At 45.9% G+C, this 26,862-nt stretch overlaps 1 protein-coding gene across 5 annotated transcripts in view; it reads left to right on the top strand.

Moving 5' to 3' along the window:
• The window catches only part of LOC144761992 (fucolectin-like), a 398,592-nt gene that overhangs the window by 257,180 nt on the left and 114,550 nt on the right, over window positions 1–26,862 (top strand). For all 5 annotated transcript variants that reach the window (XM_078647157.1, XM_078647159.1, XM_078647158.1 and 2 more), the window contains one exon: window positions 11,265–11,568. In XM_078647157.1, the coding sequence (XP_078503283.1) occupies window positions 11,265–11,568 (304 nt within the window). The remainder of the gene's footprint in view (window positions 1–11,264; window positions 11,569–26,862) is intronic.

The following is a 26,862-nucleotide window of genomic DNA, read 5'->3' on the forward strand; positions in this document are numbered from 1 at the left end:
ACTCTTCGGGGAGCATGCCGATCAGGAAATGGCCCGGATGAAGACCGAGTTAGACACAGTAAAGGCAGTAGGTCTGGAGAAACAGAAAGCACCGTTCAAACGACGCTTCAAGACCAACAAGAACCGGGGAGGCCAACAGAGGGTTCAAACCCCTCAATGGTCTCAAAACAAGCCGCAAGGAAAGCCACAATACAGAGGAGGAAGGTCAAGCAGAGGTAGAGGCGGACATAATCAATCCTCTACCACACCTAGAGGAGGCAAGGCCTGAGCAGTGGCTTCCTCTGTCGCCGTTACCCACTCCAGTGGGAGGAAGTGCTGCACAACATCTGGCAGAGTGGGTCAGCATCACGAAAGATCGGTGGGTGCTGAATATACTGCGCAATGGATATGCGCTACGTTTCAGGAAGAAACCACAACCGGCTCCTCCAAAAAAGTCTCGCTCGTACCAACTGGAGCTCCTCAAAAAGGAGGTGAGCGTCCTCTTAAAGAAAAACGCAATCGAAGTGGTACCCCTCTCCCAAAGGGGGAAAGGAGTGTACTCAAGATATTTCCTTGTTCCCAAAAAGGACCAAGAAGGCAAATTCAGACCAATTTTGGATCTTCGACTCCTCAACAAAGTGGTGGTCAAAGAGAAGTTTCGCATGTTGGCACTCCATCAAATATGTCCTCATCTACAGATCGGAGATTGGATGTGTTCGGTGGATTTACAAGACGCGTACTTCCACATTCCTATTACACCAGGTCATCGAAAGTACTTGAGGTTCTTGGTAGGGTCCAGGCATTACCAGTTCAAAGTGCTCCCTTTCGGACTCAAATCCGCACCAAGGGTCTTCACCAAGTGCATGGCAGTGGTAGCGGCGTGTCTACACAAAAAAGGTCTCTTTGTGTACCCATATCTAGACGACTGGCTCCTGAAGAGTCCGTCGCCTCGGCAAGCCACCAAAGACTGTCACCTGTGTCTCCAACAGCTACACAGGCTCGGCCTCCATGTAAACTCAGAAAAATCGATCCTGCAGCCCACACAAACTATCCTCTATCTGGGAGCAGTTCTAGACACAAAGTTAGGAAGAGCGTTTCCTTCGCAAGAGAGACTTTCTTCCATGGGACAAAAATGCAAAAAGTTCGTTCAGATTCCTCGTCCAACGGTGCGAGACGTAGCGTCTCTGTTGGGCTCCATGGCGTCCTGCATCTTCCTAATACCGAACGCCAGTTTGAGAATGCGGCCTCTTCAAGAGTCGGTGGCGGATCAGTGGGACCAAGCGTCTGGAGATTGGGAGGATCGAATCATCCTGTCTCAAGCAGCGCTGACCTCAATACAGTGGTGGACTCGCCCTCGGAATGTCCTGCAGGGAGTCCCTTTTCAGCAACCTCTGCCTTCTATGTCTGTGGTAACGGACGCATCTCTAGAAGGCTGGGGTGCTCACATGGGTCATCTTCAGATTCAGGGTCGCTGGTCGACCAACCTTCAGACATACCACATCAACATGCTGGAACTTCGAGCGGTTCATCTGGCGCTCAAAGCGTTCCTTCCAGCAATAACAACGGACAAAGTCCTGGTTCAGACGGACAACACTACAACTATGTTCTATCTGAACAAGCAGGGAGGAACTCGATCTCGCCCTCTGTCTCTGGAAGCCCAGGCGATCTGGCACTGGCTTCTGGCTCGGGGACGGTCGGTGGTGGCAGTGCACCTTCCAGGCGAGTTAAACACAAAAGCAGACGCACTCAGCAGGCACTTCGAAGATCAGCCAGACTGGGTGCTAAACGACGAAGTGGTCGAAGAACTCTTCCGTTGCTGGGGTCGTCCAGACATAGACTTATTTGCGGACGACGAAAACGCCAAATGCCACGCCTTCGCGTCCAGGTTCCACCGGCCAGGGACGCAAGGGAACGCTCTCCTGCTGGAGTGGACAGGAATGTTCGCTTATGCTTTTCCCCCTCTGGCACTGATTCCGAAGGTGGTGGCCAAGCTCATCAGATCGAGCATGGACATGATCCTAATTGCTCCGGATTGGCCGCGACAATGGTGGTATCCAGATCTGTTACATCTGTCGCGGTGTCCACACAGACGGCTGCCGTGCAAGCCAGACCTGCTGAGCAAAATGGACGGGAGGATCCTGCATCCCAACCTCCAGTCGCTGAACCTGACTGCATGGCTCCTGAGGTCTTGCAATATGGACACTTAAATCTGCCTCCGGAATGTATGAATATTTTAAGAGAGGCGAAGAGACCTTCCACAAGGACGTCTTATGCGTTCAAGTGGAAAAGATTTTTCATTTGGTGTAAGGACCATGGCTTTGATCGCACCAAAGGGCAAGAAGAGGTAGTCCTACCATACCTCCTATACTTAGCGACATCAGGGTTGAAATACGCTTCTATTAGGGTTCATCTATCTGCCATAGTAGCGTACAGAAAATCACCTACACAAACATCGTTTTTTCAGGTCCCGGTGGTGAAAGATTTCCTTCAGGGATTAAAGAAGGTCTATCCCCCTGTGAGAAATCCTTCTCCTCCCTGGGAGTTGAACCTGGTTCTCTCCAGACTGATGTCTACACCGTTTGAGCCTATACACAAGGCCTCCTTGCAGCATCTCACTTGGAAGGCGGCCTTCTTGGTGGCAATAACCTCTGCGCGCAGGGTTAGCGAGATTCAAGCACTCTGCACCAAGGAACCTTACACTGTGTTTCACCACAACAGAGTAGTAATGAGGGCTCACCCTTCTTTTCTTCCAAAAGTGGTATCGGATTTTCATATAAATCAAACGATTACCCTTCCTTCGTTCTTTCCTAATCCATCGACCCCAGCTGAGAGGTCGTTGCACTCGTTAGATCTTAAACGGGTGCTAAAGTTTTACCTAGAAAGAACAAAGGACACCAGAAAGACAGACCAACTCTTTGTCAATTATGGTGCAATGAGGTCCGGGTTTGCAGCAGCCAAAAGATCCATCTCCAGATGGATTGTCTCTTGTATCAAACTAGCATACCAGCTGGCTGACAAACCTTTGTTGCAATCACCCAAAGCTCATTCCACTAGAGGGAAAGCAGCCACAATAGCTTTTTTGCATGACATTCCTATGTCAGAAATATGCAAGGCTGCGACATGGAAATCAGTCCATACTTTTACAAGGCATTATTGCCTAGAGTCTGATTCCAGAGCGGATTCTCAAGTAGGGCAAGCCTCCTTGAGAAACCTATTTGGGTAGAAAAAGGCCTATTTTTGGGCCTACGGATATAAATGTTATCTGTTGATTCCTTTGCCCGCAGGGATGAGGTGAAGCTCGCTACTCTATTCTAATGCTTATGACTATTGATGAGGATCCCCTGGAAGAGAAGGATTAGTTACTTACCTGTAATCCTAGTTCTCTTCCAGGGGTATCCTCATCAAAGTCATAAGCACCCCTCCCGCCTCCCCGGGCAAAGGACTTTGTTTATTTAATAGGAGATGTTTTTTAACCTGTTATTACCATGGTTTGGTTTTCAGTCTCCGAAAAGAACAACTGACCTAACTGTAACCCCTGAGGCATGATGGGAAGCTAGGGGCAGAGGTGCCTTAAAGGCACAGCGTCAGTTTTAGTGCATTCAGCTACAGGTTAGCTTTTCAGTCTTTTTAGACTGGGATTTTGCAATGCAGCCTGGGAGCTGTATATGCTTACAGTGTGTTATGAGAATTTCTACTGTTTTCTGTACATTAAAACAGTTTCTAAACAAGCATTGGTGTTGTTTCTCATGTTTCTAATACAGAATTCACTGTATTGTGGAAATTCTTCACTGCATATTCCAGCTCTATTGTTTATTTGGCTGCAATTGCTTATTTTTATATATATATATATTTATATATATGTCTATAATATGTGGGGCACATATAATATATTGTTTCCGGGGTCCCGCGCATGGGCGGGAATATTCTAATGCTTATGACTTTGATGAGGATACCCCTGGAAGAGAACTAGGATTACAGGTAAGTAACTAATCCCTCCAGTCCACTATGTGATACACCATGCCACTCTACAATATAACATATTACAACACTGTACAATACTCTAATACACTCATAACAAATACATCATTTTCCAGAGTGTTAGAGAGCCATTATGGCTAAAATGAGGCTCGGCATGCATGTAAAAGAGCATGACATAAGACTCACATTTAAAAAAAAGATTACTTCTTAGTGCATTAGTGGTACACAACCCAGCTTCTTGGTTTAAAGCTAGTCTTTGACCATGTTGGCTGAGTGCACGCTGTAAACATACTATATAAATACATACATACATATGTTCCATTGATGGCTTTGACCTAACTTATACATATGATACAGCTGTCTTGCAGGCTGTGCTGTTTCCAATGTACAGTTAGATTAACCTCTCTGTAGCAAGCATGGCAGCCTTCAAAGGACCCTTCTGTATCGTGAAACATGTTTCTGTGAATAAACCTGGATATTGCTTAAAATTTTATTGGCATTGTGTATGTTTTTATATGCTGGGTTCCCGAATCCCAGACATCCAGCTGAGACAGAAGTATATTAGAGGAATAATGGTAATAGTTGAGGTGGCCTTTGTTACATCAAACATATGAAAATACTTTTCCACACAACAAAGTAGGAAATGAGTCCATACCCATAGTGGTTAGTGGGAGTGAGAAATTGGGTTATTGGTTGACTGTGGTGTGAGCACCGGTTAGGCAACAGCCATAATCCCTTGCAGGGGGGAACCACAAAAGGTGACTAAATTAACCTGTGCTTAACGCTGGGTAGCTTTGCACAAAAGGCAGTCTGGCTTAACTTAGAAGCAATGTGTAAAGTATTTATGCAGCACACAAACTGCAATAAAGTGAAAACAAAATAAAAGAATACTCCTAAACTAATTTATAAATATGGAGTAAATTTCAATAAATTATTTGCCACCAAAAATGAAAAAATCAGTAGAACTCTAGTTATGAGAGTTTTAGTAAAACATAGCGCCTCTAAGATCAAAGTGCCAACCGTGGGCATATAGTTGCGCGAGACCAGGTCAAAGTCGAAAAATATGGCTGACCTCAAAGGAGCGTGATTCAGAAACAAGAGGTGATTGGGCCCTGTCAGCGCTTACCTTCAGTATGAAGTAATTTTGGCGAAAATTTTTCTAAGGAGGTATAGTTTAGCGTGGAGGAGTAAGTGTTGTTGTAGGATAGCGTTGGGTGGAAGCCGCAGTGAATAATTCTACGTTTGGACCTAGTCTGTAAAATGGAGACTGAAAATCTTCAGTGGGTCGAGGCAGAGGGCTGTAGCCAAAGAGAGTTCCACAAGACCAGATACACCTTTGGCGAAGGACAACTGAAAAAGATTTGCTGTTGCACTGAAAAACAAAGCAGCCGAAGCCATGAAGTCAATCCCACCAGCGATACACCTCGGGCAGATAGGAAAACCAGGTTGATCCCAGTCTCCTCATGGTTCTCAGAGCAGGTTTTAGCCAAATTTTCTGAATACCTACTTTTAGAGTTTGGCTACATGGCCACTTTTAGCACCACTTTCAAGGGTCCAGGACTGGTGGGGCACAACTTGGAGGGTCAGGATTCACTCAGGTTGGGTACAGGTGTAAGAAAACTTTTGGGTCCCTCAGGCTCAGATCAGAAGGACCGCAGACTAGCCCTTTGGAGTCACTCTGGTGGTGCTGGGTTCAAGGTGCAAGTCCAGTCCTTCCCCAGACAAGAGAGCAATAGGGCAAAAAGGCAGCAATTCAAAAAGTCAGTAGCAGGTGAGCAGTGCAGTAGAATCACAGTGCTTTCAGCAGCCCCTCAGACCTTCTTCCTGGCAGAGTATCGATGGGTCCAGAAATATGTTAAAGAGCTGGTATTCAAGATCACTTTTTTATACCCTGGTACCCTCCTTCGAAAAGGTGGGAGAAGCATCTAGACAGTGGCTTTAAAGTGCACGGAATTCCCTGACTTACCTACCCTGGCTCAAAGCTGGTTATTGTCTATTGGGTGTAATATTCTGCTTTCGAGGAAGTGCTTCAGCTTTAATGCATGCAGTTCTTGTCATCACCAGGCAAAGACTAATTGGTGATACAAAAAACTATTTGAAAGAAGACTTACCACATTAAAAGCCACAAAACATGCATGATAAACAAATGACTACTTGAAGTATGATGTAGTTTTTTCGCGTGTTATTTTAAAATAAAATCATTTTTGTGCAACAAAAGAACATAAACATACAGAACAAAACATTGTATTTTGAAAATAAGATACAAAAGTAAGTGTTTACATACTAATTTCGATGATTCTTTGAGTCCCTTTACTGTTTTAACTCATGCTTGACTTTGTGTGGTTCACATGGGTATCAACCTACCTAAAATGACAACAAAATGTATTTATTGCACCTGGATTCAAAGATCTTGATTAATTAATAAAACCCTTTGTCATATAATTGCTGCAAATGCACCAGCCAGAAATTGAGAACTCCTTTGCTCGAATCCAATCCATTTGGAGGAAACATTTTGTTGGAATGCAATATGAATTTTGATTGGTTTGGGCATGCTGGGAAAGTTCTCATTGTTCAATGGTTGTTGGGCCTCAAAGACTGATTGGCTGGGGTAACTCTTACGAATTATTCATTGCATGTGATGTGCTGATGCTTGGGCCTTCCACAGCATTTACTTGCTGCTCGTGTGACCTCACAGAAGAGAATACAAGTTTCATGCCCTTGCCATCGGCACCATCTTCTGTGGTTAGCAGCAGCTAAAGTGAAAAGAAGACTTCATGAAAATACTTTGCCACTTTTCATCTGGAATACTACACTCTTCTTCTACTGACTTTATGGAGCGCTCTAAGAATACTCTGAAGTACTACACCACTGTGCTGCCTTTAGAGGGACCTCCTGTGGTGACAGAAGGTATAACACAGTTATGCTGCCTTTAGCTGGAGCTTTAGTAACAACCTTCTGCTTACTTCCAATAGGCATTTAGCTATGGCCTGTAATACTTCATCTCTGCTCAGTCAATAGCCTAAAGAAGGAAGAAGATAATTAAATCTCTTGGAGAAGGAATGAGGAGGCGTGCAGTGTCGTCAGCATTAATTTTAATACTATGTTGTTTACATGCGAAATTGGATTAATCATAATATTAGTGTGCCATTTTTGTCGATATGTTTGCATATGGAATGTGGTTGATGGTAAAAATATGGGTCTATACTGAGGATTGGTAGATGATGGTGAAATGTTCTACATGAACTAATGATTCTTCCATGATGGTGAAACCCTGAGCATGGACTACGAATATAGGGCCATATTATCAAGAAAGGACAATACATTATCTCTGCTTTTATCGGCAGGAAACTGCCGATAATGGGCATGATAATATGGAATTCAAACCAGAACAGGGGATTAAGGCTGCTCTGCCCGCACTGGTGACGAAGTCCCTACGGTATACGAGTGTGTTGGTGCTGGAGGTCTGGGACACAATCCCCTAGATCCCAATAATAAAAAGCCAAGGTGACCCCGCACCCTCCAACAGTTAATATGATAATAATACAGTATCAATAGTGTTATTCACATAGTTCAATTAACTTTCCAATCGTTCTCCCAAGAATTCCAAAGTCAGGTTCTTCAGCAAAAAGAGATTCTTTTTTCACAAATGATGCTTAAAACCAATAGCCAACGCGTTTCGTCCGTAACCGGATTTCTTCAGGGCTTGTCAAAGTTCTCTATATAACATGACTTCACAATGGTCTTCACACTTGAGGTTCGATTAATTTAAAAAAACAATAAGTAATCATGATTCCATGGTATAAGAAGTTCCCATTTTTTGATGGATAAAAGCAGTAAAGGCCGTAAAAAGAGTGTCGGCGTGTCGTGAGGCGTGTAATCATCTGGCTTGATAAAATGCCCTTGTGAATTCCCATAGAAGCCCAGGTTAACACCACAACCTGGGCTGCTATGGGAATTCACAAGGGCATATTATCAAGCCCATTATCGCCGTTTTAGCGGCAGTTTCCTGACGATAAAAGTGGCGATAATGTATCGCCCTTTGTTGATAATATGGCCCATTGTGCGAAGGTCCAGATGTGACGATGAGAAACCAAAGAATTAGTTAAAGGTATAACCTCTGACAATAACCTATGCCAGTGCATGCTAACTCATTGAGAATTATCACAATTTAGACTTAAATAAATAGAAGATATAATCTAAGTGATTGCATCAAGAATTCCTGCATTATTTATCACCAAAGAGCACATAATTACTTAGCACCAGGAGAATAAATCGGACTCACGTTTAATCATGAGTGCAGTGCAATTACATAAGAACTATATATTTAAAATAGTTTGCCACCATTATCAGAGTTTTAAAATCATTAAAATTAACTACTATTGGTTAAATCTTATATATCTCTGAAAACCAGCCTTGAAAAAACCACAGGCTTGCAGGCCAAATGTAAGGGGTGAAACACATGTTGGGTACATCAGCCTTAAAAACTGGCAATGAATTCTATAATAACTATCGTACTGAAGGATACCTGAATTATATTGGAAACATAAGTCTATCAAACCAGGATGTATCACAAAAGAAGTATTTGGAATCATATTGTGTGTATTTGAAAACAAAATGGATACTCTGGATAACTGAGATCATTAGCAATGGACAACAAAATATTTTCTTACCAAAGATTTCATTGCTGGATTTTTTTTCATATTTTTCAACTTTTGCTTTACATGCTACTCTCCATTCTCATCAAGCATACACCCTATAAAGTGAAACAGTTTTATAAAAACAAGGTGTTGAATGCCCTACCTTTTAAGGGGTGTAAAATTCCCCCTACAACTGATAGCAGGCAAGGATAGACCAAGGAAATTGGCAAGAAACCTTGGGTGGGTTCAGCCTAATAAAGATTTAACATTTTTCTGTTGCGCAGATCTGGTTCAGGGCCGGACTGGGAACCAAAACCGGCCCTGGCAAAGTGCTCGGCCGGACCCAGCCCGCCCCTCCCTCCGGGGGTTGGGGGTGCCGCCGAGCTCTTTGCCAGGGCCGGTTTTCAGCCGATTTTGTTACAGGGCCGATTTTGCAGCAAAAACGGCCCTGTAACAAAATCGGCCCCCAGGGGCCCAAAACCGGCCCCCACCTGTGCGGCGCACCGGGGGATTGCCCGGTGCCCGCTACGGCCCGTCCAGGCCTGATCTGGTTCAGCAAAGTACCCTGCAGACACCTGCAGTAGAAGAGCACAATGCACAGGTCCCTGGTTTAGAATGTGGGTTTGGACATGCTGAGGGAGCCGGTTAGATTGTGATGCACAGGAAGCCCATCTAAAGTTATGGAAGGTGAAGTAATATCTAGCCCTGAGGAAATGGAAGTGAAAACAAAATCCGGCCTTAAAATCCCCAAGCTGAGGGTATTCATAATACTTCAATTAGATTAAACCTGAAGCACACCCTTTTCTTTTGATTGCTCAAACTTAATTCTTTTTTTATAGTTTAGCGTGCAAATCTCCGAAGCGCTCCGTCCCAAAAAGGTGCCTGGTATGATTCATAAGTCCTGTGTGTGGCAAGGCCTGTCCGTGTCACAAAGGAAATGGACAGCAACATGCACATATGTTGAAAATATTCACACGTACTCCATATTTTGACCAAGTTTATCCATATGTATTCCAATGTTTAGTCAAATTTTCACCATCACGGCAGAGATACAAAGGTTCTGTGTTTTATGCATCTTGAATACTCAGAGAATGCCCATCCAGGCTTATCCACAGGCAATTACTTGAAACTTCATGGTTCCCAAACATTTAAATCTACCCAATGCATTTCGGTCCAAGCGACCTTCTTCGGGGGAATATATGGTAATAACAAACATGTTTCAATGAACGTGTACACTAAACAGTTCTTATGCACATTACTTTTACGAAAACCAACTAACCCAACCACCCCTTTGTGACCATCAAAAATGTGACTGAATCGTTGTGCAACTCTTAAACACGATGTTCATTTCCCCATCCTGCAATTTTAACGCTCCCCGCTGAAACTGCCCCAGTTCACACAACACATAGCTAGATGTGCCCTCCTTGTAAACGTCGCGCTCAAGACCCTTTCAAAAATGAAAAACGAAATCAAACTGCTGTGACCCCTGCTCCCAGACGAATATCCTTTCAAAGCTCCACCCCGAGTGCCTACTCCCTTAAACAAACCAGGGGCTGCTCTAGGCTCATGGCGGCCCTGGGCAGGGAGCGTAGGTACGGGGCCCCAGAAGAGGGGGTCTGGGCGGGGCGGAGCGCCGAGGCCAGTGAAGAGGGGGGGTCCAGGGTGTTTGGAAATGGAACAGAGCCGTAGGCCGCCAAATCCCTGCCAGGGGCCGCCACGCAAATACGTGTCCATCCTCAGAGGATTATTATATTAAGGATATACATTGGCGTGACGGACCCTGGGGTTTGGTGGCCCTGTGCAGGTGCACAGCTTGCACACGCCCCTGATTAAACTCTAAATCCCTGTGCATACCTGCTACAAACGTCCTGAATTTTAACCAACACGACCTCCTCGTGTCCTTCCTGCTGGCTTTCTAATCGTGCCGCTCCCAACATAACTGTTTTCAACCTAGTCCACTCCCCTGTGATTGAAACCTGGCCTCGTGCTATCTGTGCCTCACCGCATTTCTTAAAGTGTCCCCTACCACTAATTCCCTCGAATCACTAAAAACAAACCCACACTGCCATGATTGCCTCGTCCCCCGTGTTCATCATTGTTCAAGAAAGTGATAATGTAAATAACTTCGTCACCCCCCACACAGTCTTCAAACATTAAATAAACATAATTGAAGGGTATGAGGGTACGCCGTCCATGTAGAGTAGCTGTGCTAGTGACGCAGTCCCACTGCATGGCCAGTTTGAATGGAGCTCAGTGTGAGACCACTTGAGACCAGTTAGAGGTGGGTCAGGTAAAGGTAATGTGCCGGGTGCAAAGTCATTGAAGAGGGACCGACAAGTAAATGTTTTTTTGTGAATGGTCACTTTGGTTCAATCTGGATATCAGTATAGATATGATTGTGCTGACTCAATATAATTATAAAATACCCTTAATGTGTCCTCTGTCAAAAGGCTTTGTTACAATCACCTCCTAAACCTGAATGTTGGTTGTTTACTGCATTTATGACGGCAATATATCTTTAACATAGGCCCACTGATTTTCACAAACCTTATCTACTGCTCTAAGATATAAACAGTAATTATTTCATGGCATGAATATGTTTTAGGAATGAAGATTGTCCTATTGAAGCAACAAATGCTGGGACTCACCTCATGCTCTGTCTTCTTTCAGGTGAGAATGTGGCTCTGGGTGGTCGAGCCACCCAGTCAAGTATTCTTGGTGGGGATTGGAGTCACCAAGGTTACCTGGCACATGCAATCAACGCCATAGATGGAAATCAGGATCCCGAGTTTATGCATGGATCCTGCTCCCATACAGCTTATCAACAAAATCCCTGGTGGAGGGTGGATTTACTGAAACCATATAAAATTCATGCCATTTCCATCACAAACAGAAATTATAAACCAGAGAGGCTGAATGGAGCAGAAATTCTCATAGGAAATTCCCTCTCAAACTATGGAAATAACAATGCAAGGTAAGGTGTAAGTTTTGTTCCCTTTTATTTGCCATTTACAGATGACAGGTGCTTGTTCCTGTGGTTCAGCTGTGGCGTTTATTGCATTACAAGACTTACATCTCCAGTCCTGCATGTGATCAGAGTAATGGATCGCCCATCTTGAAATGAAGAGGGCAAGCATTCAATTGACTAAAAACATATTTAAAATGAATATTATGGAACATAAGTACAATCCTGTGACATGATTACCACTCTGATCAAATGTGTAAGAAATATTTCAACGTGAGTGCACAGGTTTATGAGCTATACCTTACTGTGAAAGAGCTTAATGTAATAATTGTTTTGTCACCATCAATGTTACTTATTTGGAAATAAGGACAGTACCTCAATTTAGTTTCAGTGAGTTTTGTTATTTCCTACCACCAGTTCCTCATTGTATTCATTTCCTTGCGATCTGAGGAATTGTTTTATCGTCCTTTATTTTTACTTTACTTAGTTTACTTTATTACATAATTATTTACCTCTACTGGCTCCTTACTTTCTCCTCCTCTTCCTTTAGGAACTCTACTCCGGCTTCAAACCTGTTTCTAAATAAAGTTCCAACTCCTCTCCTGATATTCACTCGCTGATTATTGCAGAAGGTTGCTGATGGGGGTCACTGATTGCCCATACTTCGTACGCTTGACGTGGGCTTGTCAATGGCCAGTGTGTTTGTGCTGTCCTTGTCCAGATAGTGCCAAAGGCACAGAGAGCTGCCATAGTGAGCATCATGGGGAACTATGCTCTCACAGTAGATATGACCTGGACTGCTTCCTGCAGCACCTTTCAGGGTGTATGTTGTACATCTTTAGCACTTATGAATTCAAAACTTCTCCCCGGTGAGTGCGGAGGAGATTAAGAAACTGCTGTTAGGTACAAAATCTGGCTCCCCCGAGACCCTTGTGCGGCCACAGTTGCGCAACTTGCCACGGCTCCTATAGCTACCATTTTAGCCTCTGTGTTTAACAACATGTTTGTGGCTGGCGAATTTCCATCCAGCTGGAAATGGGCCTTGATCCTACCTTTGTTAAAAAAAAAAAACCTGGACATTACCGACCCCAATAACTACCGTCCCATCGCCAGACTTCCGCTACCGGCCAAACTAATAGAGAGAACCATGAATAGTCAGCTTAGCGCATTTCTAGGGGCAACACAAGCCCTCGACTCATCGCAACATGGTTTTAGAGCAGGTCATAGTACCGAATCTGCCCTAATTAAATCATCCAAGGAGATCAGGAAGGTGTTGGATGCAGGGGGAAGAGCTCCCCTGATCCTGCTGGATCTGTGGGTGGCCTTCGATACGGTCCACCACATGATCTTGGTAGACCGTTTGGAGGCCTGCGGGATACATGGGAATTTTTTTATTTTTTTATTTATTTTTTTAGCGATTTGTAAAGCGCCTGGTGACCCGAAGGCATCCCCGCGCTATATTGAATGTATTATCCAGAGGAGAGGAGAAAAGAAGGAAGGGACTTTATTTTGGGAACAAGAGCGTTTTCAGTTTTTTTCTGAAGATCAGATAACTGGGTTCCAGTCTAAGGGTACGGGGGAGGGAGTTCCATCCGGCAGATGCCTTCACTGAGAAGCGTCGGCCTCCCGTCCGTGTCTTCCTGTATTTGGGGATGTTGGCCAGACGCTCATTCTCAGACCGAAGGGATCTGGGGGCCTTATAAGGAGTCACCAGGTCATTAAGGATCGTAGGACCAACTCCATTCATCAATTTGTGTGCAGTGCACATGGCTTTGAATTCCACCCTTTGGCGCACTGGCAGCCAGTGCAGGGCCTTAATAGCAGGTTTGGCTGATACTCTGGAGGGAAGGTTCATAAGTAGTCGGGCTGCCGCATTCTGTGTGCGTTGAAGTTTAGCCAAGGTGGCCTCAGGAGCTCCCAGGTATACCATGTTACTGTAGTCCAACCGTGCCAATATTAAACCTTGGACTAGGAGTTTTCGAGATGCGGACGGGAGTAGGGGAAGAATCCTCCGGGTAGTCCGCATAAGCCCGAAACAGATACCTGCTGTTTTGGAGGCTTGCGTTTTCATCGTAAGCTCGGGTTCCAGCCAGACTCCTAAGGTCTTAATTTCTTGTTTCGGGGTAGGAATTTCCCCGAACAAGTCTGGCCAGACCGATGGGGGGATAGTCGCCCATTGCTTTCCCATGAGCATGACTTCGGTCTTTGACCCGTTTAATTTAAGTGATGATTCGCACATCCAACTGTGTATTTCCGTGAGGCAGTTTGTCAAATTGTCCGGGTGGTCGTCCAGTTGGGATAGAGAGACGACTAGCTGTGTATCATCTGCATAACTTACTATTTTAATCCCGAAGGGGGTCACCACATCCTCAAGAGGGGCCATATAAGCAATAAAAAGCGTGAGGCTTAGAGATGACCCCTGTGGGACCCCGCTCATGAGTGGGAGGGTGGTCAAATGGTGATTGCCATCCCATACCTGGAACGAGCGTCCGGTGAGAAAGGACTCTATCCACCTGATCGCCACCCCTGTGAGCCCTGCTACCGCCAACCGATGGAGAAGGACATGGTGGTTAACTGTGTCGAAGGCGGCACTAAGATCCAGGAGGATCACTGCCACTGACCCTCCTGAATCCAGAATGCGCCTTGCCTCCTCGATGACGGCAAGAAGGGCGGTATCTGTGCCATGGCCAGGGCGAAACCCAGTTTGGGATTGCCGTAGGATGTTATTTACCTCGAGAAATTGTGACAGTTGTCCATTGACCAGTTTCTCGGCTACCTTGCTGATGCAAGGAAGGAGTGAAATTGGCCGGTAGTTTGCCATATCGGCTGGGTCCAGCTGGGTTTTTTTTAGGAGTGCTTTAACTACTGCACTCTTCCAGCTAGAGGGAACAGAGCCCTGGGCGAGCGAGCTGTTTATGAGCTCCGTGATCGTGGGTATGATGACTGGGGCTACGGTTTTGAGAAATCTAATGGGTGCGGGATCCAAAGGTGAACCGCTTTTCATTTTGGCCATGGTTAAATCTACCTCGTTACAGGTTACTGCCCTGAACGTCGCTAGTTGAGGGCGCAGGCTGCTTTCTGTCTGACTGGTTGTTGTTTCATTGTCCATGTGACTTGGTAGACATGGAGGGGGAAGGAAAGCTAAAATACGGGCTATTTTGTCATTAAAATAGGTAGCTAATTTGTTGCTTCGGTCTATCGGGGGGGAGTTGGAGGCTGAAGGAGCTGGTATTTTCAATAGCTCTTTTACGATAAGGAAGGATTCCCTTGTTGAGTTGGTGGAGTTTTTTATCCGTATATCGTAGTGGGAAGCTTTGGTGTCCTTCAGGGTTGATTTGTAAATTCTCACGGATTTCTGGTAAGCTTCCTTGCTGGCGTACTGCCAGTCTTTCCTCCATAGCTGCTCGGCTTTCTTGCAATTTTTGCGTAGCATCCGAAGTTCCGGGGTGTACCATGGAGCGGATCCTGGTTTTCGTTTTTCTCCTCCCGGGTTCTAATGGGAAGTATGGAGTCCAGGGATGTGACAATCCACTCTCTGAATTTACTATCAGCGATAGCCGGATCTACCGAGTAAGTAGGGGTAGTTGATTTCAGGGTTCTGGCCCAGTCTTCAGTGGAGAGCTTGGACCATGTCCTGTCCCTGGTATAAGTGGGAAGTTTGTGGGGTTTCCTGAAAACTCCTGGCAAATGGAAGGAGACTAAAAAATGGTCCGTCCAAGGGAGGGGAAGGGACTTACTAGCTTGTATGATGGGGATGCTCGTGAACACCGGGTCCAGCAAGTGACCTTTGTTATGTGTAGCTCCGGAGTTTAAGAGGTGGAGGTCGTAGGCCGCCAGGTCTGTGATCAGTTCGGCTGCCCCTGTATCTAAAGGGTCATCAAAATGAATATTCAGGTCTCCTAGTATCATGAAGTTGGTGGTGGAGTGGGCCTGCGATGCTACCATATCCAGGAGAGCGCTGGAAAAAGAACCTGGATGACCAGGAGGTCGATAGACTAAGAGGCCTGATAATGAGTTTGTCGGGGTCAACTGGATCGTAAACTGAAGACTTTCAGAATCAAGGACGTGTGCGTCATTGGTTTTGCAGGGGAAGTGGTCCCGATAGATGATGGCGACACCACCACCCCTACCGGAGGGATGAGGTAGGGACTGAATAAGAAAGCCCGGGAGGGTAGCTAGGACCATATCTGAGTCCGAATGAGAGGAGAGCCACGTTTCCGTCAAGAACAGAACGTCGATCTCATGGTCTTCTATGAGATGGTTGATTAACATCGCATGTTTGGGGAGGGAGCGACAGTTCAGAGTGGCGAGTTTAAGGGCTGAGAGCCTGTAGGGTCGATTGGAGAGTTTGAGCTGGACTGGGTGACAGAGGGTGCAGCTGGTGAATGGTCCTTCAGGATCATGTACATACTTACAAGAAGTAGCGATGGTAGGTCTGAGACTTAAGAGGTCCCGACGTGAGTAGGTTACTTTAGAGGCAGCTTTGTCTGACAGGGGTTCTGGCCCTAAGCCCGGCCGTGCGTGGACGGGCGCAGACGGGCTTGCCTTAGGCGCGCATTTGGCGCGCAAACGGCGCTCCCGCTGCGCTCGTCCGCTGCGCTCGTCCGCTGCGCTGGTATGGCCGACACATTTGTATTGAGTGTTATGGGCGTGGCCTCGCAGTGGGCGTGGCTCCGCCTTCGAACCGCGATGGCGGTATGGCCGTTTACCCTGTGTCAGCGCTGGATGTCGCTGTATCAGGGGGAGTCTAGGAGGGCTGCTCAGCGCGTGTAGGCTGGCGCTGTCAGTGCAGGTGAGGTCAGTGCTTTTTTAAAATCAAAACAATGAAATACAAAGTTTTAAAAACATGAAGCAAACAGCAGTCCTCCGGCTTTCCGCCTCAGAGGATAAACAAAACAATAGTGCGTCGCGCTTTCAATCAGCGTTTTTGAAGGTTTCCTGGTAGGCGTGGCCTCGCAGTGGGCGTGGCTCCACCTTCGAACCGCGATGGCGGTATGGCCGTTTACCCTGTGTCAGCGCTGGATGTCGCTGTATCAGGGGGAGTCTAGGAGGGCTGCTCAGCGCGTGTAGGCTGGCGCTGTCAGTGCAGGTGAGGTCAGTGCTTTTTTAAAATCAAAACAATGAAATACAAAGTTTTAAAAACATGAAGCAAACAGCAGTCCTCCGGCTTTCCGCCTCAGAGGATAAACAAAACAATAGTGCGTCGCGCTTTCAATCAGCGTTTTTGAAAGTTTCCTGGTAGGCGTGGCCTCGCAGTGGGCGTGGCTCCGCCTTCGAACCGCGATGGCGGTATGGCCGTTTACCCTGTGTCAGCGCTGGATGTCGCTGTATCAGGGGGAGTCTAGGAGGGCTGCTCAGCGCGTGTAGGCTGGCGCTGTCAGTGCAGGTGAGGTCAGTGCTTTTTTAAAATCAAAACAATGAAATACAAAGTTTTAAAAACATGAAGCAAACAGCAGTCCTCCGGCTTTCCGCCTCAGAGGATAAACAAAACAATAGTGCGTCGCGCTTTCAATCAGCGTTTTTGAAGGTTTCCTGGTAGGCGTGGCCTCGCAATGGGGGTGGCTCCGCCTTCGAACCGCGATGGTGGTATGGCCGTTTACCCTGTGTCAGCGCTGGATGTCCCTGTATCAGGGGGAGTCTAGGAGGGCTGCTCAGCGCGTGTAGGCTGGCGCTGTCAGTGCAGGTGAGGTCAGTGCTTTTTTAAAATCAAAACAATGAAATACAAAGTTTTAAAAACATGAAGCAAACAGCAGTCCTCCGGCTTTCCGCCTCAGAGGATAAACAAAACAATAGTGCGTCGCGCTTTCAATCAGCGTTTTTGAAGGTTTCCTGGTAGGCGTGGCCTCGCAGTGGGCGTGGCTCCGCCTTCGAACCGCGATGGCGGTATGGCCGTTTACCCTGTGTCAGCGCTGGATGTCGCTGTATCAGGGGGAGTCTAGGAGGGCTGCTCAGCGCGTGTAGGCTGGCGCTGTCAGTGCAGGTGAGGTCAGTGCTTTTTTAAAATCAAAACAATGAAATACAAAGTTTTAAAAACATGAAGCAAACAGCAGTCCTCCGGCTTTCCGCCTCAGAGGATAAACAAAACAATAGTGCGTCGCGCTTTCAATCAGCGTTTTTGAAGGTTTCCTGGTAGGCGTGGCCTCGCAGTGGGCGTGGCTCCGCCTTCGAACCGCGATGGCGGTATGGCCGTTTACCCTGTGTCAGCGCTGTATCAGGGGGAGTCTAGGAGGGCTGCTCAGCGCGTGTAGGCTGGCGCTGTCAGTGCAGGTGAGGTCAGTGCTTTTTTAAAATCAAAACAATGAAATACAAAGTTTTAAAAACATGAAGCAAACAGCAGTCCTCCAGCTTTCCGCCTCAGAAATCTTTAGATTCTGAAAGATTTCCTTACCAATAGGATCCAGGTGGTGGCACTGGGGGAGTTCGAGTCTAAACCATTCGTGCTTCCCTGCGGGGTTCCCCAGGGATCCTCCCTAAGTCCCACCCTTTCCAATGTCTATGTTTCCTCATTGGGCCCAGTTATTCGATCCTATGGGTTCGAGCTTACACAATATGCGGATGATACGCAGATTGTGGTATCACTGCTTCCAGGTAATGAGGAAGGCATAGCCAGTAAATTCCAAGAGTGCATGTCAGCAGTCAGAAACTGGATGGCTAGGAACTGTTTAAAGTTAAACTCGGCTAAAACCAAAGTTTTACTCTTCGGCTCAAGTGATAACTTTTGGAGTCCGAAATGGTGGCCTGAAGGGATGGGTGTAGCCCCCGTTCCAGTTACCAAGGTCAAGTACCATGGGGTTCTGATCGGTGATCAACTCACCTTTAGGACCCAAGTTAATGCAATGACATTAGCCATTCACTTTACACACAAAATAATCCGGAAGATCCTTCCTTTTTTACCCGATGAGTGTAGAAAAACAGTGGTGACCGCCCTGGTCTTATCTCGCCTTGATTACTGCAATAGCCTATTGCTCAATGCCCAACAGGCCTTGCAAAATGCAGCAGCTCGTCTTATCACAGGCGTACCAAAGTTTGCTTCCGTCTCCCAGGAATTGGTGAAGCTGCACTGGCTTCCAGTGCGGAAACGGATCTCCTTTAAAGCTTTGTGCATAGTTTTCAAGGCCCTTCGTGGTCTTGGCCCGACCTTTCTAACACAGTACTTTCAATGGTACCTGCCGGGTAGACATCTTAGGTCAGCCAATCTGGGGCTGATCGCGACCCCTCGGATAAGGAAAGCACGTTGGAGTGACAGAAGCTTTATCTTGGGGGCAGCAAGGGCTTGGAATGCTCTCCCTTTGGCTCTTGGACAGATTACAGATTTAATGACCTTCCGCAAAAATTTGAAAACATGGCTTTTAGTTCATTAAGCTCAGGCCAGGCTAGGGGAGCGTTCATTTTAGCGCCACGACACCGTTTGGTAACCGTGCGCTCTATAAATGTTATAAATAAATAAATAAATAAATAAATATGAATGGTGTGTTATTACACCTGGTGTAATGAAGGAACTTACTCATATTTTGAAAGTTTGATTTCTACACAAACATACTTTTGGACAATAACCATTTACTGTGTGATTTCTTTGAGCTAGGTGTAAGATGCCTTGATATTCCTGAGTCTACACCTCCACTCATCTGGAGTGTCAGGCCCCCAAGCTGTCACATTGCCCACCGCAGCTCTCACTGCTTGTCTGTGGTTTTCTGTTCTCTCCCACAAACCCTGTTGTAGGGCTGAGGGCAACATTCTGGGCAGAGACTTCAGTCTTAGGTTGTAGCTCGCAGGGAAGGCATCCATGGATATGAAATAATGTCTCCAATTCTATTGCTTCCTGACCTGGTTGCAGCTTCGGGCAGTAATCGGGTGAGCACATGCATTGTGGGGCATGTGCTCAATGGACACAAAAGCATGTGTCCACTGAATCCCTGTCAGGTTGCAGCCCTCCAGACCTGCCGCAATGGAGAAGCACACATTACAAAACAGCAAGAATAATATATCCTCTCCCCAGGGTGCCAGTAATATAATATAATATAATCATCCTTCATCAGTTTGATCAGCACAAAAACTATAAAATGTACGTCCTCATGCAACTAGGGCTCCTGTTCAGTTCAATTTGTCTTGGAGGCTGGAGTTTCTCTTCTTCAGCTAGTTTGCTCTTGGAACTTTCCTTGGACACTTCCTCAGGACCTCCAGGACTCTGCACATCTTGGTTAAACACAAGATGTGCAGATATGGAATTATTGCAATGCAGGATGGCCTCATGCTTAAAATATTTTCTGGTAATATGAATTAAAGTGCGAGAGTAGTACTCAGCGTAATGCCATTACTGGTATGTAATTTAAGCATTGCCGTTTCTCACCTCCCTACCATGAATTCATAGCAAATGAGATTTAGCAAGCAAACACACCATGCCTCTCACCCCTGACTTCGCTGTCCGAGGTGGGAGCTAGGCAGACTGGGCACTGAGTGCGGTGTGGGAAATAAATAAATAAATACAAAACTGCGCTTTCCATGAAAGGCGTGAAGAGAGAGGACCGCGAAGGCAGTCAAGGCTACAGTCAAGGGACGAGAGGGGACTCAAGGGTCACTTCCTGTACTCCTTCTAAGGTGACTGAGGTGACCTCGCCTGCCCCTGACAACTTCAACAAAATGTGCAGCAGGCTCTAGGGCAGGATCTGGGGATTGAGCGGCTTCAAGTTCTGCAGCAAGCTTGGTAACCCGGCAGAAATTTGTGGCACACACCCCCCTCCCTCCCCTCTATAATCAACAGCAACAGCTACCACAGCAGCTGAGCACAGCCAAGGAGCAGGGCACAGTGGAGGACACAGCGGAAGACAACCCTGAGGTGAACAGGGGCCTAGAGGGCTGCGGACCGAAGGAATGCAGGGTGAGAGAGGGGGCAGGGGAGAAGAGGATACAGCGGGCGAAGGGAGAGGTGAGGGACAGCCTGATACGAGCTCCTCCTTTAGCTGGTGAGGGAACCCTTGTAAGGCTCTTGGGCCTTCCACTCTGCCTGCCCGGAGTCTCCACCAGCTTCCTCCTCTCCTTTCCCCTCACTTTCCCACGTCCACGCCACCCCCTGCTGCTCCCCCTAATACCAGCATGACATCTACTACCGCCAACCACCAACTTCCAATCAGCTTCTGCAGCCAACGTTTAAAACTCCGACACCGGTTAAACATCATGCAGGGTTCCATCAGCTGTAGGGATGGCCAGGAACAATGAGGTCAGGAAAGACAAGGGCATCACCCCCCATGAACTCGAGGGGGGCAAAAGGCAAGAAGAAGACACCAAAAATCAAAGGTGAGGGAACACAGCAGCAAACAGCATTAATCCCCCTCGACCCAGAAATATGGGCCGCGGCATCAAGAATACACGGGGAACAGGAGGGACAATGAAAGACCCTCTCCCAAGAAAAAATCTACTCCAAATTCAACTTCCTAAAGGATTCCTGCTCCACCATATTCTCACCCAGTAGTGGGATACATGGCCTAGAGGACCCCATTAATCCACCGTCCACCTCACCTCAAGCCAGGCAAATGGCGCAAGAGAAGCATTCACCGCAAACCCAAACAACAGAGGAGCAAGTCAAAGACACGGGCAGGCAACCCACGACTTACATTGCACAGGAAAACACTACAGAAGGGAGGGGCACATCGGCCCTAAGTACCACCTCAACACCATCGCACCGCCCCGACCAAGGCCTGCTGCCCCCCTGACTCACAGAGGCAAAGCAAGAGAGGAAGCAGATGACTAAATTGTCCCAACAAACAAAGTTCTCGCCTCAAAGCCCGGAATCCCTCTTCATGCAACAAGAGGACGACAGCAAAACGGAGTCACAGGGGGAAGCCTTTCAACAAGAACGTGATACAAGTACACTACCTGCTCACTCCTCACAGGCCCCTCTCTACTCCCCAAACTCGCAGCTGACAAGCTGAAATCACTATTCCAAGAGGACCAAATTAAGAGCTTCAGAGGGACAGGACCACATGAGATACAGGTGTATAAGCTGGCAGTCCTCTCCCACCTTGGCACCCAGGAATGGCCCGACATGGTGGAATCCTATTCACTGGACTCCGCAAAAGGGCTCGCGCTCACATATCCTTCAACTAGTTCTGACAAATGGAGCAAAGGCAACTTTGATACGGACCTCAATAGGCGAGCCCTCCCAAACAACACAGTTCTGTCACAAACGATAAATGTGTACGACTCCCTGCTAAGTAACATGTATAATGGGACCCCCTCAAGGAGCGAATGTGGCCAAGGGACGGAGGGGAAAAAACAACTAAACTGAAAGGAGAAGAAGTCCCTTCATTGGCCAAATACTTCAATTATGTGCGTACATCAATACATATCAACAACTAGTGACAGAAAAAAGGTAATACTAAACAGCAATCATTCAAAACATTGTATTTATTATTTCTCTTTTTTGTAAGTGTAAATTCATATAAAAATCGTTATAAATCAGACAATTTGATAGAAAACACATCAATTAATTATACAAATTCATGAACAACACAATAGAATCATAAAAATCATCAACAAATCAATAAATAAACCCCATGGTGTCAGACATACAACCAACTTACTCTCGTGCTACCAATCATACTGCAATCAAACCTCATACATGGATGAAAAAGGAACTGGTTAACAATTAGCCAGATCACACAGCTAAATTGTTCAAGGGCTCTTAGAGGAGGAATAGCGGCCCTTGTAGCAGGTCTACGCGCGTTTCGGTGGTTCAAGCCACCTTCATCAGGACCTTGTTCATCATTTTGTGCAGAACCCGGGGATCAGACAGAACAAAAAACCTAAAAAGGGAAAATAGATCTGTCACTCAGACATCCACAAATGAAATATTAAAAACAAAGTACAACGTTCACTATTGCCATTTAAGCTATGGGGGCTCATCACCGTGACTATAGTAAGATCCTATACTAAAAGAGTAAAGGGAACATGATTCAAATAGCTTCATAGTAAAAAACCTAATTAGGGCCCAGATTTACCTATTCACTCTCATATCTTTTTACCAGCTAAATTTTGAGCGCCAAATAAAAGGGATATTTACAAGGAGGCCTAACCTCAAGGAGAGGGGGACTCACAATTACACAGATGTTCGTTGCGTATACTTACACAGTGAGTATTTCTCATAAGTAAGTGTGAGTATAAAAGGTCAAAAAACCAGTAAGGAACCAGATCAATTAAGCAGCATCTACAAAGGAATTGAAGGAGGATGTCAATTAAAATGTGCTGGCGACTTGCTGTGACTCTAACATTTCCCAGATTACATGGGGCTTACCAATAGCGTAGTTCATGATGGGAGCAATAATGACATGCGAGACTCAGGACTTCATCCAAATTGATGGCTACAGGGAGAATGTTAAACACCATAATGTCATAATTTATACACAAATTTCAAAAATTGCATAATGTATGGATGCTTCCTACAAACACCCATCCTTATTACGCCCTGATGGTGACCTACCCAGGCGGTCGCAGTGTGTCCTTATTTAGTGAGACTTCAAGAGATACATCAGTGTGCCAAATTAAAAGTTGGTCTCAAGTTAATTGGAACAGACGGCGAAGGGACTAAGTACTGTTACTTCCTAATCTGTGCATAGAAGAAAAAATAACAAAAGGTCCGCATGAGAACTGACGCACTACACATGATATGCATGTCCAAGATAACAACGAACAGTCAAGCCATAAAAAGAATAGTGTAGGCTTACTTTTATACACAGTGGAGGTGCAGTCCATTAATCAACTGCTATATTGTATGCCAGCGACCCTACTCTTTTAGTATAGGATCTTACTATAGTCACGGTGATGAGCCCCCATAGCTTAAATGGCAATAGTGAACGTTGTACTTTGTTTTTAATATTTCATTTGTGGATGTCTGAGTGACAGATCTATTTTCCCTTTTTAGGTTTTTTGTTCTGTCTGATCCCCGGGTTCTGCACAAAATGATGAACAAGGTCCTGATGAAGGTGGCTTGAACCACCGAAACGCGCGTAGACCTGCTACAAGGGCCGCTATTCCTCCTCTAAGAGCCCTTGAACAATTTAGCTGTGTGATCTGGCTAATTGTTAACCAGTTCCTTTTTCATCCATGTATGAGGTTTGATTGCAGTATGATTGGTAGCACGAGAGTAAGTTGGTTGTATGTCTGACACCATGGGGTTTATTTATTGATTTGTTGATGATTTTTATGATTCTATTGTGTTGTTCATGAATTTGTATAATTAATTGATGTGTTTTCTATCAAATTGTCTGATTTATAACGATTTTTATATGAATTTACACTTACAAAAAAGAGAAATAATAAATACAATGTTTTGAATGATTGCTGTTTAGTATTACCTTTTTTCTGTCACTAGTTGTTGATATGTATTGATGTACGCACATAATTGAAGTATTTGGCCAATGAAGGGACTTCTTCTCCTTTCAGTTTAGTCGACTCCCTGCTAAGTACCATGCAACGATCGGTGGAGGCACTTCAGTACCAGTCAGAAAAGATGGACATACATTTGACACTCCTCAACACCTTGGCTCTAAACGTCAGAGTTATAAGCGAAAAATGAGTGAATCTTAACACATTAATAACACAAGCCCAACTGGAAGCAAGGTTGATCTGCCACTATGGGCCAATTGTTGAGAAACTATCCTCCCTCCTTTCCGCAATGATCCACAAACACAGAATCAGACGCCTTCAAAATAAAAAGCCTAGCGAGAGCAGTTGTCAACACCCTACACACAGGAAACATGAGAAGTTCATCCGAGGATGTCTTTGTCACCGAACCAGCGCCACCCTAAGCTGGAGACATGGTGGCCCTAAAAGCCAAACAAAGGAGAGAACTCAGGAGGAAAGGCCATAACAAAAGACCAAAAACAATTCAACTAACCACATATCCATTTTTCTACCCAAAAAACGAAATTCGCCTGGAATATACTTACGTCCAACCCCATAAACACAAAGCAACTGAGTAACGCCTAGGCCAGAAGGCAGACTGCATCAGCAGTGACCCAAAGGAGGCCAATACGCAGAGCAAAGCAAACATGGAAGCCAAAAGCTTTAATACAGATATCCAACAAGGAGACCCGCTCAGAACTGTACGTATTTCATGCAGCACACCATCAAATGTACAGACTAATCCCACACAGAGAGACTCCACTAGAGACCCAGAGTCTAGGCAAAAAACAAGGACAGGGAAAGTAAAGACTTAACAACAGCACAGACAAATAACAGAAGCTGGGATGCAAGGACCACAGACACATACAATACCATCCAGACGTCCCAAGTTGGCAAGACAACACAGGAGGTCAAGTGCTAAGAGCGGGCAGCACAGAAGGGGCACTAGGTCAGTGGTCGATTGAAATAGGCCCCATCGCAGCAACCATCATCTGATTTGTATGCTGCAAACAATATTTGGTGATGGGACATCCTGTGGAAAAGTAAATTTTGTCATGTTCTGTGTCCCTACGTGTCATCCATCATATGTTATATGTGCATGATTAAATATGCATATGCATTCCCTATGTTTGTTTATAGACGCAATTACAGTTGTGTCCACTTCTAGTATGCCAGTTTCCAGTTCTCGTGAATACTACGAATATCAGGCCTATGTAAAGTTACGTTGCCACGTTTCTCAGTGTGCACGTTATTTCATTGTAAAGTCCCCGTTTCTAGGCCTCAGAAGGGCCTGGACACCAGATTCAGCTCCTGTCTCCTGAAGCCTCGCTGAGGAGCGATACAGCCCCCACCTGTATCCTCGACCCTTCACTTACTTCCTGCCTCGCAGTGCCCGACTCAGCCTGGCTCTGCCTCTGAGTCTGCCAAGAGTATGTTATGATTCCAGTTATCAGTTCAGTCCTCCTTCTCTGCATTCCTAAAAGCTACTGAATCGCATCAATAGTTTCCGTCATTTGTCTAGCCTTCACGTCTCCATGTAAGAGAAATACTGCATTTAATGGTCATTTAATATTCTTCCTCACGCACTACATGTAGAATAATGCATGGTCCAGTCATAGTGTCTGTTAGCCTTTCCCCTCCTGACTTCTAGTTTATATCAACATGTTCTCTAAACATCAGATACTAGATACTGTTTAGGTACATGTCGCCCTGACTCTCCAGACTTCAGTCTCTGCTCCTAGCACAGAGTTCGAAGCCCCCAGCTTCTCCTAGTAACACGTCATTGCTAGTTTGCGCGCACCATCAGGTTAGAGGTCCCGGCTCCTCAGGTAGCCTCTCCATGGTTTCCGCCCCATTCATGACATATTCTGTTACGTTTGCATCACATGTCTATGTATACGCCCTGTTACACCTCTTTTCACCCTTATCTTTCGCGACTGCTACGCATCACGCCTATTGCTCCACCCACTGCTACGCCTATTGCAATGTAATGCTATGTGTTTGCGTTATGTATATATGATCGTGCACTGTTATTAAAAAGTTATCCTTCCTTCCTTAGCGCGCTCATCCCAGATCCAGCCCCAGCAGCTGCTGGGCCCTGCCTTCCTATTCCTGTGCAGGTCGTCCTGTTCCTGTCCTTATGCTGTATTAAACCTGAAAAACTCCTACTACCTCGAATCTTGACTCTTATTTATTGAGCTATCTGTTATTCATTTATTCATTCAAAAATAGGGTATTATTTATTTATTTACCACATAATGGCGCCCGAATAGGGACTTGCCCTTTCCCCACGCGTCGGTGAAGCCACGCCGACCCCCTGACCCTCTGCAGTCGTGACGGAACTCTTCTGCGCACCGGCAGATATTTCTGCTTCAAGTATCCCTCAGGCCCACGGAGGAGACGGAGGAGGCGGTCCAGCATCCAGACGAGACGGTGGAGGAACGCGGCGAGTCCCGACCAGAGCCCAAGCCGAGAGTCCAAGGTTCGAGGTATCCGGAGGCCCACCCGTAACAGAAGTCCGAAGTTCGTCCGTCCGACGTCGAGGCAGTCCAGTCCAGTCTGAGGCCTTCCGTTCTTGCTGCCCGGTGAGTACCGTTACTGGGGTAGTATCTAGACAGGGTCAATCTGATTGACTCTGGTCCGTGGGTTGGTGGTACACAGACCCACAAACGAAGTGTCCACTTCGGTGGATGCGGGTCCTGACGTGTCTCTTTATGAGACCGGTAAGTTTCGTACTGTTTCAGCAGTGCATCTAGTTTCTGTTCCAGTCAGTTCTGTTCTCGAGAAAATTCATGTATTCTGTGTTCCGTATTCCAGGTAGTATTCTGTTCGAACTGTTATTTTTAAATGTTCTTCATGTATTTTAATGTCGTGGTATGAATGGGGAATAAGTATCGTGTTCATTGT

Source organism: Lissotriton helveticus, chromosome 6 (genome assembly GCF_964261635.1).
Source record: "Lissotriton helveticus chromosome 6, aLisHel1.1, whole genome shotgun sequence".
Classification (NCBI taxonomy): domain Eukaryota; kingdom Metazoa; phylum Chordata; class Amphibia; order Caudata; family Salamandridae; genus Lissotriton; species Lissotriton helveticus.